The 12,957-nt window shown below is 40.9% G+C and overlaps 1 protein-coding gene across 9 annotated transcripts in view; it reads right to left on the bottom strand.

Annotated features, from left to right (window-relative positions):
* Window positions 1-12,957, bottom strand: part of trak1a (trafficking protein, kinesin binding 1a) — a 51,732-nt gene that overhangs the window by 19,716 nt on the left and 19,059 nt on the right. For 4 of the 9 annotated variants that reach the window (XM_031278316.2, XM_036006517.1, XM_031278313.2 and 1 more), the window contains one exon: window positions 11,906-12,100. Coding sequence is in view for 5 of the 9 variants with exons in the window: in XM_031278313.2 (XP_031134173.1) it covers window positions 11,906-12,100 (195 nt within the window). In the remaining 4 variants the exon portion in view is untranslated. Of the gene's footprint in view, window positions 1-2,920; window positions 3,467-8,488; window positions 9,528-11,905; window positions 12,101-12,957 lie in introns of those variants that run through there. The other 5 variants (XR_004101323.2, XM_031278318.2, XM_031278315.2 and 2 more) reach the window with 4 other exon arrangements.

Genomic DNA, 12,957 nt, shown 5'->3' with positions numbered 1-12,957 from the left:
AGGAGCCACACCTGCTAGTTCAGCTACAAGAGTAAACGTTCATTATCAACTCCTTCTGTCCTCATTCTAAGCTCTGACTTTAAATCACTTAACAATCCAGACTGGAGGAATTATTCACCTCAGAGGTCCTAATTAAAACAGGGCAAAACACCCATAAGGGACATTCTGACTAACACAACACAACTATTTTCTCTGCTCCTCGTGAGTGACTGGTTTTGTTGGTTCATTAGAAAATGTGTTGCCCAATTAGTTTGAGTTGTACTAAAGTTACATTCCCACTTCAATGTAGATGGTATGACTGGGTGGGGAATTTCAGGGTTATATCAGAGTATGAGGAGGTTTACTTTTGAACAGTGTTGTTAGTCACTACCTTGGAGAGAGGAGAGGTGTGATGTGTCATACAGTACCAGGAAGCACAGCAACATTATATGATGTACACACTATTACAACAAAGAACAATATAACTATCTCAGTTTCCACAGAAATATCATTTTACCCTTGTTAAGGACAAACGTCATTTCAGGTTCGTACACAATAGAGATAACTCCGAGGCCTTCCAGAATGCAAAAACGTTGTCTAATGCAAACAACATATTTTCATATCCTCATTCATCACAGGCAGTGAACTGTATGGCTGCTGGACACAGTTGGCTATGCTTTAGTTAAGGATATTTCCCATCATTATCATCCATTATTAAATAAGTTGTTCTATTCCAGCCAGACAAGGTCGAATGAGCAAGCATGACACTGAGGAGCTTCACAGAGGCATTTTGTTAGATTAAATAAGGGCACCTCAACATATGCAATTTTTCCCCCCAAGGGTTTCCAACCGTGTCCCTCTATAAACCCATCACACGTCAAACATACTCATCAGGTGCTAGAGAGATTCTACTTGAACAAGAGTCTACACTAATCGTCTGCTGCCATACTCTGAGGCTGTGCTTAGGCATAACAATACTGTGAGCTAAATGTTAACGTCAGCATGCTAACATGCTGCTTTTTAGCAAGTATAATGTTTAGCATGCTCACCATTTTAGTTTAGCATGTTACCATGCAGACCTTTGCTAAATAGCACCAAAACTCCTTAGTTTTGCAAGCATTTGGTCATGATACAAACGCACAGACCTGATCATGTGAAAAAAACAAAAACACATCCACACACATTACCTCTCCTGGGTGAGTTGTTAAGGCACAGTGTTACCGAGGGAACAAACTGGCATGACGACAACCAGGAAACACACACACACACACACACACACACACACACACACACACACACACGCGCCTATAATGAGATTGTATACTTGATAGCACAGGGTGCAACTGGTTTATTTCCATGGTAACCCTTAAGTTAGATTAATAAGGGGGTACAACTGAAAATAACTAATGGAAGCTTGTATGCCAATAGAGAGCCTTGATAATTACACTAGATATTTCACTTCTACTTATTGCTGTGTAAAAATAGTATGCAGGCTAAGAAGAAAGCAGAAACCGATAAATGTAGTGTGTACTAATTTACTTCATTAATTCACTTGGGTCATAAATGGGCAGTAATAGAAAAGGTGAAGACAGAGGTTAGAGAAGGCAACTGTTACGTACATTACATTCAGTAAAAGGAGATGTAACTTAATATTGTAATGTGATCTGGATGTTTTCTTGCTTTTATACGGAGAGCAGGTAACTTAAGACTGATGCACTCTCTCTCTCTCTCTCCCTCTCTTACTTTCTTTCTTGTGCCAGGAGGATGACAAAGGAGAGGAGAAATCAAATGTTTAGTCGTATTCATCAGTACCCATCTAGACCACAACAGGTACAGTATAATGTTAAAACAACTATATTGGTTCAACCTTATTAATAGATCAGTTTGGTGACTCAGAGTTCTGAGTTGAAATGTAATTAAAGCTCAATAAGGACCTATTAGCAGACTCCTGGTTTTCTGTCTGTCTGCGTTGCCACAGGGGGGCTGGAGCCAGACGTCTGGAGTTCTGGCTCCATCAGCCCCCCTGTTGCCACTGGGCAACAGACAACACACAGGTTCAAGGACAACAAACAAACACCAAGACAACAGACAGAAAGGAGCCCTTGTTATTCTATTCAATAACCCAAAGCCCGTGTGGAACTGTTAAAATGTAATATAATGTAAGTATAAATCATTGAGTACCATTTCCCTATTGGACCCAAGTTGAAATTCATCTTAATTGCCACAATAAAAAAAAAACATGTTTATGCCACAGTAACCTCACTGTCTCATGCACTGACCCAAATACTGCAACTACTACAAAGTGACCAATCACGGTTGTTTAAAAAAAAAAAAGAATTTCGATGCAGAAAAGCTTGCTTTAGCAGTTTACTTTTAGCTGTCCAGATCACTGAAGAGTCCTCTGTTGTACCTGCATGAGCCCATACCTTTAGTTTATGTACACATCTCTCTTCTGTTATCATCTGTCTCTCGGCTCTCTCTAACCATGCTGTGAAAAATTCAGTATAGTTACTCAACCCTAAAACAAATCCCAAAGCGATTAAAAACGCTGTGCTTTTATTTTTTATTTTTTTTAACAAGTATTAAAATGTAGCAAGCTGGCACTTGGCACTGAAGTGACAGCTGGAATAAACAGCCAAGCCCATGTTTGAACATGTCACATTAGCAGGCAACTGGACCATGCAGTGCTGAGACCAACACTAACATTAGGGACTGCACCTGCAGGATAAAGCCACAGCCCGCAGGAGACAACCATCTTAAGGGTTACACAGGTATCAAATAAGCCCCTTTAGAATCCACATAGCTTCATAACAAATTAATTAAGACTGAAGAATCTCGCTACAAAAGCTCCGATACACTAAACAAGCTAGCACACAGACTAGCGAGAACCAAGGAGAAGAGCACAACAGATGATGATGCTCTTGATTACAAGGAAGTCTACCTTCACACAGAACCTGTTGCTCTTCATCCATCTCTTCCTCCTCCTGCTCTGTGCTTCCATGATCGGGGAGACAGACATACTCCTCTTCCTCTTCTTCTTCTTCCTTTTCCTCCTGCTCCGAGCTTTCATGACAGACATATTCCTGGTCCTCCTCTGGCTGGTAGGAGTACTCCAGCTCGTCCTCAGTGCCAGCAGCTGTGAGCAGTGCCATCCTCCACTCTGGCACGAAGGCTATCCACTAAACCACAAATCCTGCAGGTGCCACGCCATGGCTCCTACCTGGGCTGTGTGCATTTGTGGGTGTGGGTGTTTTTTAATCTATTAATCAATACCTAATCTGTGTGTGCCTAGATGTGAAAGTACACATCTAACAAAGTGTTTGTTCCAAAGAGGACAATAGATGTGTATAGTGTATACAGTATGTCTCTCTAAACACTCCATTGTACATTACTGGCAATGTCTGTCTGTGTAAGTCCGTCTGTGTATATCTGTCAAGTACAAAGTAATGTTTGCTGAGTGAGTTTCCAAAAGTGTGTGTATCATTTGTCCCCTGAGGCTCTGCGAGACAACCAGATAACCTGACTCCTCCCCGTCTCCTCTGTGACGGGTCAGTGAATGGACTACTCTACTTTACCACAGACAGGGGGGTGGACACAGACACATACTGTATATAGACGAGGCTGTCCATCAGCTTTTTAAAGTTATGAAACTAGGTTAAAATAGATTTAACACATCAGATGAGAGCATTTCAATTAATCTGTAATATGTATCTTAATCCCTGTAATCCTCATTCTGTCAAACTATTTTAACATTTTCCACTTAAAAAAAGGTTGAAATGGTTCAGGCTGGCACCAACAGGAGCAATTCAGAGCTGAGAGACACCTGTTTCTCAGGTAGACATCGGATCCAATTCAAAGCAAGTCTTTTAATAACTCACCCTCGTGTGAAACTAAGTTGGTACAGTCCAGTTCAGCCTCTATGGTGACAAAAGGGCAGAGGAACAATAATAGACCTGCTTCTGTTTCCAGGGCGTGTCAGTCACAGTGAAACCTTTATAGGTGAATGTTTTTACGCATATTTAACCTCTGACCCGTGTCATCAGGTGAGATACATGGGATCGCAAGCTTAACTTGAGCTGGAAGGGTGGCAAACAATCAAATGAATGAAGGAAGTAAAGGAAGTTTTAATATGTACATGTATATTGTGAAGTCATAACAGCAGACACACATCTATAAAATGGACAGTTTAAGCATTTTCCCACCCCCATCACTCTTAATAAGGATATAATGTGAAACAGAAAAGAAACAATGTTAAGTTTTCTTTTTAAATTAGAGAAATATATACAGTACACTCTCACATATTTATGCAACTACAGCCATAAACTCACTGTGCGCCCTGTGTTCTCTATGGACTGCACAGACATGGTGAGAGCTATGATACAGCGCTGATTTCACCCATTACATTCACTTTATTGCTAAAGTGGAAACGCAAGTGGATGTTGGGATTGATTTTTTTAAGTTTTATACAATCAGCAGCACCCAGTTGCAAACAGCAAGAGCCATAGTGTATAGTCCAGGCAGACGGGCCCAGAGTTTGGAATAGAATCCCAGAGCTTGCTTGCTGCTAAACTGTGTTAACTAATGAGCTAACCATTTGGCTGAACCGTGAATTGAAAAATGACTAAAATGAAGTCCAGTCAGTGATTTATTATCATCATCAACATCTCAGGAGACAAGGAATATATCACAATTTAAAAAGCATTTGAAACTACTGCCCTGAAAACTGGCCCAAAAAGACTGTGACTCACCACAGTAAATGCAAGAAAAGACAGAACTGGGTCAAGTTGACCAGACTATGTACAGTAGCACCTTCAATAGGGGTTAATGGAAAATGGACACAAAGGTGTCCAATACCAAACTTCAAAACTCTAGAAGCCTGTCTACCTATTGGCAAATTTTAAAAGGTATGGCACCATCTTTTTAAAAGTTTCACAGATACCAACGCGTTTAGTTAACCATTCAATTTGATAGACTTTCTTGTGGCATGATGACCTAAACTCACCAGTTGAGGCTGAGTGGTTAAACATCAACAGAAGCTTTTATGTTTGATGTTGCTCAATCAAAAAAACATAGGCAGCCATCCTGCCTGCCCTGCTGGTCCATGTACATTTTAATAAACCGTAATGAATGTAACTATACATTCTTTTAAAGATTATTATTTGTATTACCTTTTTATTATCGAGCAGCTGGAGAATGACAGGAAACAGGGGAGAGAGAGAGGGGGGGGGAATGACACGCAGCAAAGGGCTGTGAGGCAGCCGCTGCTAAAGACTCAGCCTACATGGGCGCAGGCTCTACTGGGTGAGCTTGAGGCCCCCCCCGAAAGTTATAATTTTTGAGAAATAATTACCATAATATCCTTCGTGTTTGTCGTGACAAATAGAGAATAACTATATACTGTACTGTATGTCAATGTCACATGTGCATCTGAGCTGAGCTAGTATACGACCCAGAAGACCCGGCCCTTCATAGATGAATATAGGCCGCATCAAAGCAGCCAAATGTTCTGCTCATTAGTCACTGCTCAAGTGTTACAATTACTGTAATTGGTCTAGAAAACTGAGCCAGCTCAGTGCCGTCCTGCATGCTTGAGTAACTCCACTCAATGGTCCTATGGATGCCATGCTGCCGACAACAAAGCAGTCCTGGACAAACACCGCTCAGTGCTTTGGAGCAGTGTTTTCCCTTTCCCATTGCTATTCTGGTCACATTCACTCTTTACACTCCACTTGTTTTTCTTTTCATACACTCTCCCGCTTTTAACCTAATTTGTTTTTCATGTCTCTGTTGACTTGCTTTGTACAGTAGTTTGGAAGAAAAATTACTAAACTGGACAAGGAATTTACATAAACAACATTTTAGACAGTTACATGTATAACCCTGTTGAAATCAAGAAATACAACTAGCTTAAACAAGATTGTCTGATATGGCTCAAAGCTCTCTAACTTGTGTCCTTTAAGCCTCTTAGATTTCCTACTCACTGTTTGTTTTTTTTTGGCACAGAAACCGTAGCAACATTACCAAAAGAGCAGCAACAGATAGAGACTACTACGATCTGTCCTACTTCAGTTAACACAACTTCCAAACTCAAATAATTCTTCCAGTGATAAGTTTGGACTTCGGTTTGGACTCTAAAAAGTAAATGGCAAAGCAAAGTGATATAGGGGAGACAATTACAATAATTATAATATTATATTTTTTAATTATAATTTAAACGCTATTACCTACAGTATATAGACTTGGAAACAAACGATTTATTTGCAGTGTTTCTAAAAACCAAATTAAAGGCTGGCACAAACATGTTTTGTCTCCTCTTCATTCTTGTTTCCTATACTTATCCCCCCCACCCGGTCACATCCCCTCTGGAATAACAGTTTTTCCTCTTTCTCAGCCCCAGCGCTATCCTGGTTGCCTTCCATCTATCCAGCCATTTGTTTTGAAGGCTGCTAAAAGTGCCAAAGAATATTTGGCAGACTGCTATCAACAAGGGTGGCTTAGAGTAGCATGCAAATCATTGGGCTAAATATAAGCCAACCTACTTTCACATCCCTCCCTTACATTTCTCAGAATAACACCAAACCAGCTGCTTTCTATTTCTGCCTCTAAACTCCACAAGAAGATTTATCAGAGAAACTGCACATACCCCCCCTCCCTTATTTGATCATTTGAGCATAATTTTACAGTTGTAAAATTGATTTTCAGTGTGTAGCAGGAAACAAATGTCGCCAGCAAGTCAAATGACCAAAGCCTGGAAATCAAACCAGGGTTAGCTGCCACGGCTAAATAATATTGCAGACATTTAAGCTGCACAGCTCACATCGGGGAGGTGCTGAACTGTGTCAAACTGTTATGTAAGAATCTCTACAGAGCATCCCTGACACACATGCATAACATAGTGCATATAACAACTAGTAGATCGCATTCGCTCCCTTAATGCATCAAACCTTTACATTAAATGCACAGATTAATTCTACCACAATATACTACTATCAAATTCACAAAAAAATGCACCTGTGTCGAAATGGAAAGTAATTATTGCAGGTCATAGCTGTATTGAGTTGAATGAATTACATAGCACATTAAGGACATGGACCATAACCAAGCTGACTCACAAAACAAGAGGGGAAGACACAGACAACAGTAGAAAGATACAGAGAGAGGAGGGAGGAAAAACCAGAGGCAGTGTCACCAGGATGCTAATAAACCAACCACTGCTATAACCTGCTGTGAGTCACACATGTCAGTCCTCCACGTCAACACCGTTTCAATCTCATGTTGCCTGGCTCTGTCGCTACTGTTTGTTTGTTTGTTTGTTTGTTTGTTTGTTTGTTTGTTTGTTTGTTTGTGTGCGCGTGCGTGCGTGTGTGTGTGTGCGTGCGTGTGCATCTGTAGAATAATTATCCACACAAAGTAAAAACTGCTGCTCCTGCAAGACAATAAAGACAATCACTGCACCAAAGTCTGTTATGAATGGGCAATTTTACAGATTTGCAGCCATCTTTTATTCATTATATATATTCATTATAATCCTAATAAAATGGCATTTACATGTTTACAGGTTGCTTCCAAAAACTTGGACAAATGTCCTGATGTGGAGATTATGTCAATGTTTTTCCTTTCTCTCAACAAACTTAGGTTCCTTTCTCTCAGCTACTTTCTGACTCAGATAGTCTACCAGCTGCCTATATCTTCATTACATATTTCTTCTCACAATAAACTGTTTGCCACCTGTGACTTCCATGAGTCTCTCCAGGTCAGCTGGTATCTCCCTCCAGCTGTGATAAACACGTAGCTGACATCAGCACAAGCTACCCTCTTATACCGATTCCCATCCAGCAAAGAGGAACCACATCCATGCTCAGTTCCACCCACAGCTAGTCATATATTGTAAGCTACTCCGTGGGCCTATTTTAGAAGCCACACTGACTCAGCTGCCGGTCACAGAGCACCTGTTACAACACCTACTGTACCCAGCCTCTGCCTGCTGTAGCTACAGCGGTAATGCTGCTTTGTGTGTCATTACTGTAAATTCTGCCTTGATATTTTCTTGTGTTGTGAATGCCAGTCCACAAAAGGTCACATTTATTATCTTAGATGGAAACTAGCAGACAGAAATTAGTTTAATCTGACTTCACTTGGGGTTTAGCTGAAGGAAAATAAAAGGTATTTCATCTTTTTTTTTTACCTTTTTTTTTTTTTTTTTTTTAAATTGAAGTACCTTATAATCCACGTTTTCTATTATGTTGGAAGATAAATGTCTCCCTATTCACCAAGTCTGTTTAATATTAACCAATCCAGCTTAATCCTGCCACCACCTCTCTTCACTTTAACCTCAGTCTGTGTGTCAGCAGAGGACATGTTATAAAACTTGGCCAGTGATTATCAAACAACGTTACAACGCATACACATTGCATTATCATGCCTAATTTGATACGGTCGGTCCATTTGTATACAGTATACCACAGCGGGTGTACTAAAGCCATCCCTGTTGTATGTATCAACCTCTTACCATTGTCTACATAGCCAGTAACATCAGTGATGTTAGTAGTTTGAGTCAACTCTTCAAGAACTATATGTCACTGCATAAAACTGTAGCGGACTGTCGTCTTACCATCAGTACACTCCTCATAGTACCAGTCCAGTTCGAAGTAGTCTGCCTTGACAAACCTCTGACCTCTGGTCTGGCCTCGTCTGTTCATCCTCACTGCTCTGACAGACAGCTGTATTGTTTCCAGTGTCCCAGCATACTCAGGTGTACCATCTCTGGCAAATCCGATGTCCCAGCATGCTTTGAGACAACCAGTTGTCACTGGGGTCTTACTAGTAACTGATAGTGTCCGTTAATCAGTCGGTCAGTCAGTGTCCAGATCTGCTATACCAGCATGCTTAGCAGTTGCCAGCTGGCACACAGTCATTATTGGTGACAGTCTGCCCACTCTCACCATATGTCCTTTCTTTCCCACACTCATTAACAGCAAACTGTCAGCGTATTATGCTCCATATTTGTTGTTGTGCTGGTGCCATTTCTGCATGTCATCCCACAAAACCGTTACTTGCGTCATCAGTTGTCAGCAGAAAAAACAAAACATTGTCACTTTATTGTCCTTTTATCCATTGTTAATTTTTTACCGTTTCAGCAAATGTGACAAATGGAATCTGACATTGTCAGTCTGTGCTGCCTCTGTGTCCTTTGGTGTCGGTCTTCTTTCTATTCTGTCCATTAGTTTTCCTCAGTCACTTAAAAGCTTCAGCAAACCAACCAGCCAGATTCTATCCGCTCATGTCTCCATCCATTTATAGCTTCCTGTCAATTCATCTTCCCGTGCTCCTGTCATTCTGTCCTCTGACTGAGTCTTTCTGAGGTCATAACTGAACCGTTGTCTTCTGTTTTGAAACATTCCTTGCTCAGTGACAGCAGTAACTCTACACATGCACCACCGCATCTCTAACAATGACTCAAACACAGAGATACAGAGAGTGAGAGCGAGCAAGCGGCAGCAGCAGTCACGGGTTTTGCAGCAGAAATGATGATAGTCATGACACAGTGGGGTGGGTGGGGTTAGAGGACGCCTACAGCCAATCAGTGAGAGCAGTTTCACTAGCTTGCTCCCACCCTCCATTCGTATTAAAGTATCGCCCCCTCCTCTCCTCTACTTTGTCCTTCTGTGAGGTTGCTATAGCAACAGGCTCAGACTCCAAGGCCCGACGCTGAGCGGCATAGCATGTAAAAGCATTTAGCAGGAAAGCAGTGCAGTGTTGGCAGAGGTGACGCTAACCCAAAATTAATAAACACAATGGGCATTCAAGGATTTGTCATTTTAGCTGGGGAGATGAAATAAGCACATGCACAGTGCATGGGAGACAGAACAACCATGTGCCATCAGGGCAAAAGCAAAATGCAAACCATTTCAATGACAAAATGAGCAGAATTCAATATCAACCAGCTTCAAAGACAAAAGAGACCGCCACGATGCATATTACAGAAAGATTAAGTATAGCTCAATACACACCAATACTTGCAGAATGAAGCTAACAGGCTAAAGGCCAAAACCAATTGCCATCAGGCTAAAGGCAGACTCACAAACTGATGCTTACTGGGAGCAAGTTGCTTTAATAATGTGACTTATGATGTGTAAAACATGCAACTCCTGCTACTAAAGTGACTTGCACACTGTTTAATGCTAATGTGCCAGAGGGAACATGCCCCATGCCCCAGTGTTTGATTTTAGATAGCATGCCGGCATTCCAGAAGCAAAACAGGCGTGACGTACACGTCACACAACAGCGTCAGCATCTGTGTGTGCGTGTGTGTGTTGTCCAGCTGTCCCTTTTACACAGACATCATTTCGGCTCCGTTACTAGCCGCTGTCGGCTTAACAACTCTGTCCTTCCATTCCATTTCCCTACCTTTTATACAGAAGAAGAACGGCACAACAATCTGGCCTTGAACAAGCTGTGTGGAAGGGGATAATGAGACAACCCGTCACCCACATGTCTCTTTAGTGATCTAACAGTGTGCACATTACCCTGTTAATTAATAATGTGGTTACACAATTTAAATAAAAAGGAGCTCCAGGTAAAGATAATGTTAGACAGGACAAGTAGTTGCATACGTATATATGCATAAATACTATCACTTAATGTATATGGCTGTTTTAAGATGGTTACGATGTAGTATTTTATCTCAAGAGACCTCTACACAGCTCCAGTGAAACACAGCTCCAGGATGAAACCAATATGACCTGTCCCTCCTCATTCATGGCCCTTAGGGTGTCGATACCCAGCCATCTGTTTGAGGCAATGATGAGAAGCAACATACCTCCAGGATGAGGAAAGAATGAACTGGGAAAGAAGTATGTGCAGAATACAGTTGATACTGAAGCAAAAACGCAATGTTGAATATTTAGCAAAACACCCCTTGCAGAATGTCTCACACGGTTTCTTATGTAACATGACCTTGTCATTGTCTCTTAGCCTGGCTGGCTATGATGAACATCAAGGCCAAAGTGACCCTGTCAGCATGGGGCAACAAGGTGAAGTTACAGTTCTCAGTTAAGCCCATTTATAAAAAGGCGCTTGATCTATTTATAGACAATGTTTTTTTAACCTGAGTCACTTTTCAAGTAGACGTGAATTAGAACTGAATTATTGATGGTAAAAAAACAAAAAAAAAAAAAACACACACACTTTACGTTGCCTTGGTTTTGATGCGTGCACGTGTTCTTTGTGAGCTTGTGTCTGTGTTTATTTGCTTTCAATTGTGTCCAAGTGTATGTGGTTTACAGCTGGTGTAGCCGTCAACCACATGGCTCTTAGTTTGATAAGACGAGTGCAGACATGTCCATGAACACACAACAGAGGGCGGAGTGCAAGAGCAAGCAAAACATTAACCAACAGAGAGCGAGAGAGAGATGCATCAAGTATGTTTGTTGTGGCAACCATGGTCAGCTGTCGCGCCAACACTGGTGGGCAGAAGGCCATTCCTCCCTTTCTCTCGCTCTGATTCCTACTCGCACAATGTCAGAATAAATCTTAAATCTCTCACCTCTCAATCTTAAATCCTCACTGTCACTCTCTACAATAACAGTTTCCTGAATGTTAAACCTAGAAATCGACTTATCTGTCCTTAGTGTTTGACAGACATTTGGTGTTAAGAGTATTAACTTGGCAATTTCAGGAACATCTAAGGAAATATTAACACTGGTATGTTGATGATAATTTGCAAAGAGGGCATTAATACTAAACATGACGAGTCGATTTGTCTGATGTGGAATCACAAAACACAGCTTGAGGGTCTAGACAGAGGGGTTTTGCTTTAACAGAGAAAAATCTAATTATTCAACAATCAACATAATATTTAGAAGGAAGTTGGACATTGTGTTTTTACACTATGCCATGTAAAAACAACAGTGTATGATAAACTTACAGAAGTATTTGAGGGTCTCCTCTATCTGTTCAGTAGTCAGGTCGAGGGAAGAGTTGGGGTCCACCAGTGGCGTGTGCAGCCAATCATCTTGGTCGTAGCCAAAGATGGTGTCGGCCCTCAGCTTGTAGACTGGCAGCTGTTCCTCCAATAAACTGATAATCTCAAGCTCCGGCAAATCCGTACTGTTACACACATCTGCACAGAGAGAAAGAAAGACACTGTATTTGCTCTTTTCTTTGACAATACGTTTTTGACAATACACCCTCAAGTCTTGATAAACAAAGGTAATATTGCCTTCAGCAGAATGTCAAAATGTCATCTCTGGGTATTTGTAACAATTTCTCTCCTCATTTATAATCCATCCCAACAAGACATTTCATCGGTCCATTAGAGCTGAAAGTATAGGATGCCCTCCAGTGGTAAAGTGAGAAACTAACCCACTACTCCTTGCCTCTACTGTGCAGCACTCAAAAATGGAGACCAACTGAAGGTCAGGTTCATTTGTGTCAATTTGCATCCTTAGTTAAATTAATCAAATGCTTACTTGGATTGGGGCTGTACAGTTCATCCCCTTTGGTTGTGTTAGATTGCAACAAATGAAAATAGAATCCTGTGTTCAGGCATATTATTTAGACCCATTATTACTCAAAATCAAATATTCTCAGATAAGTACTAAACTACAAAGTAAATGTACAATTTCCAGTAATCAAACAAACAGCTTTTGCTACTTTATTTTACTCCCTATTGGGTAATATAATAATAGACTTGCAATCATTTATACCTCACAAAAAGTCATCTTTGACATGGCAGCTAAACCGGTCTACAAAAACTCTGCTTCTCCTTAAAGTCAACAGCAGCCTTTTACTGAAAACCACTGAGTCAATCATAAAGCCACATTTGTGTGCTGCTGTGGAAAACTAATCTTACCTAAGCGTTCAGCTATGTGCCTCTCTGTTCACACATCAGTTTAGTGTGCTATTAAAAGGGACATCCATTTAGGACTCTATTAGAGTACACATTCTCTCTTTTCACACAGAAAATTAAGGTTTTGG

This window comes from Sander lucioperca, chromosome 10 (assembly GCF_008315115.2).
Source record: "Sander lucioperca isolate FBNREF2018 chromosome 10, SLUC_FBN_1.2, whole genome shotgun sequence".
In the NCBI taxonomy this organism is placed as follows: Eukaryota; Metazoa; Chordata; class Actinopteri; order Perciformes; family Percidae; genus Sander; species Sander lucioperca.
This window is presented reverse-complemented; position numbering and strand designations above follow the sequence as displayed.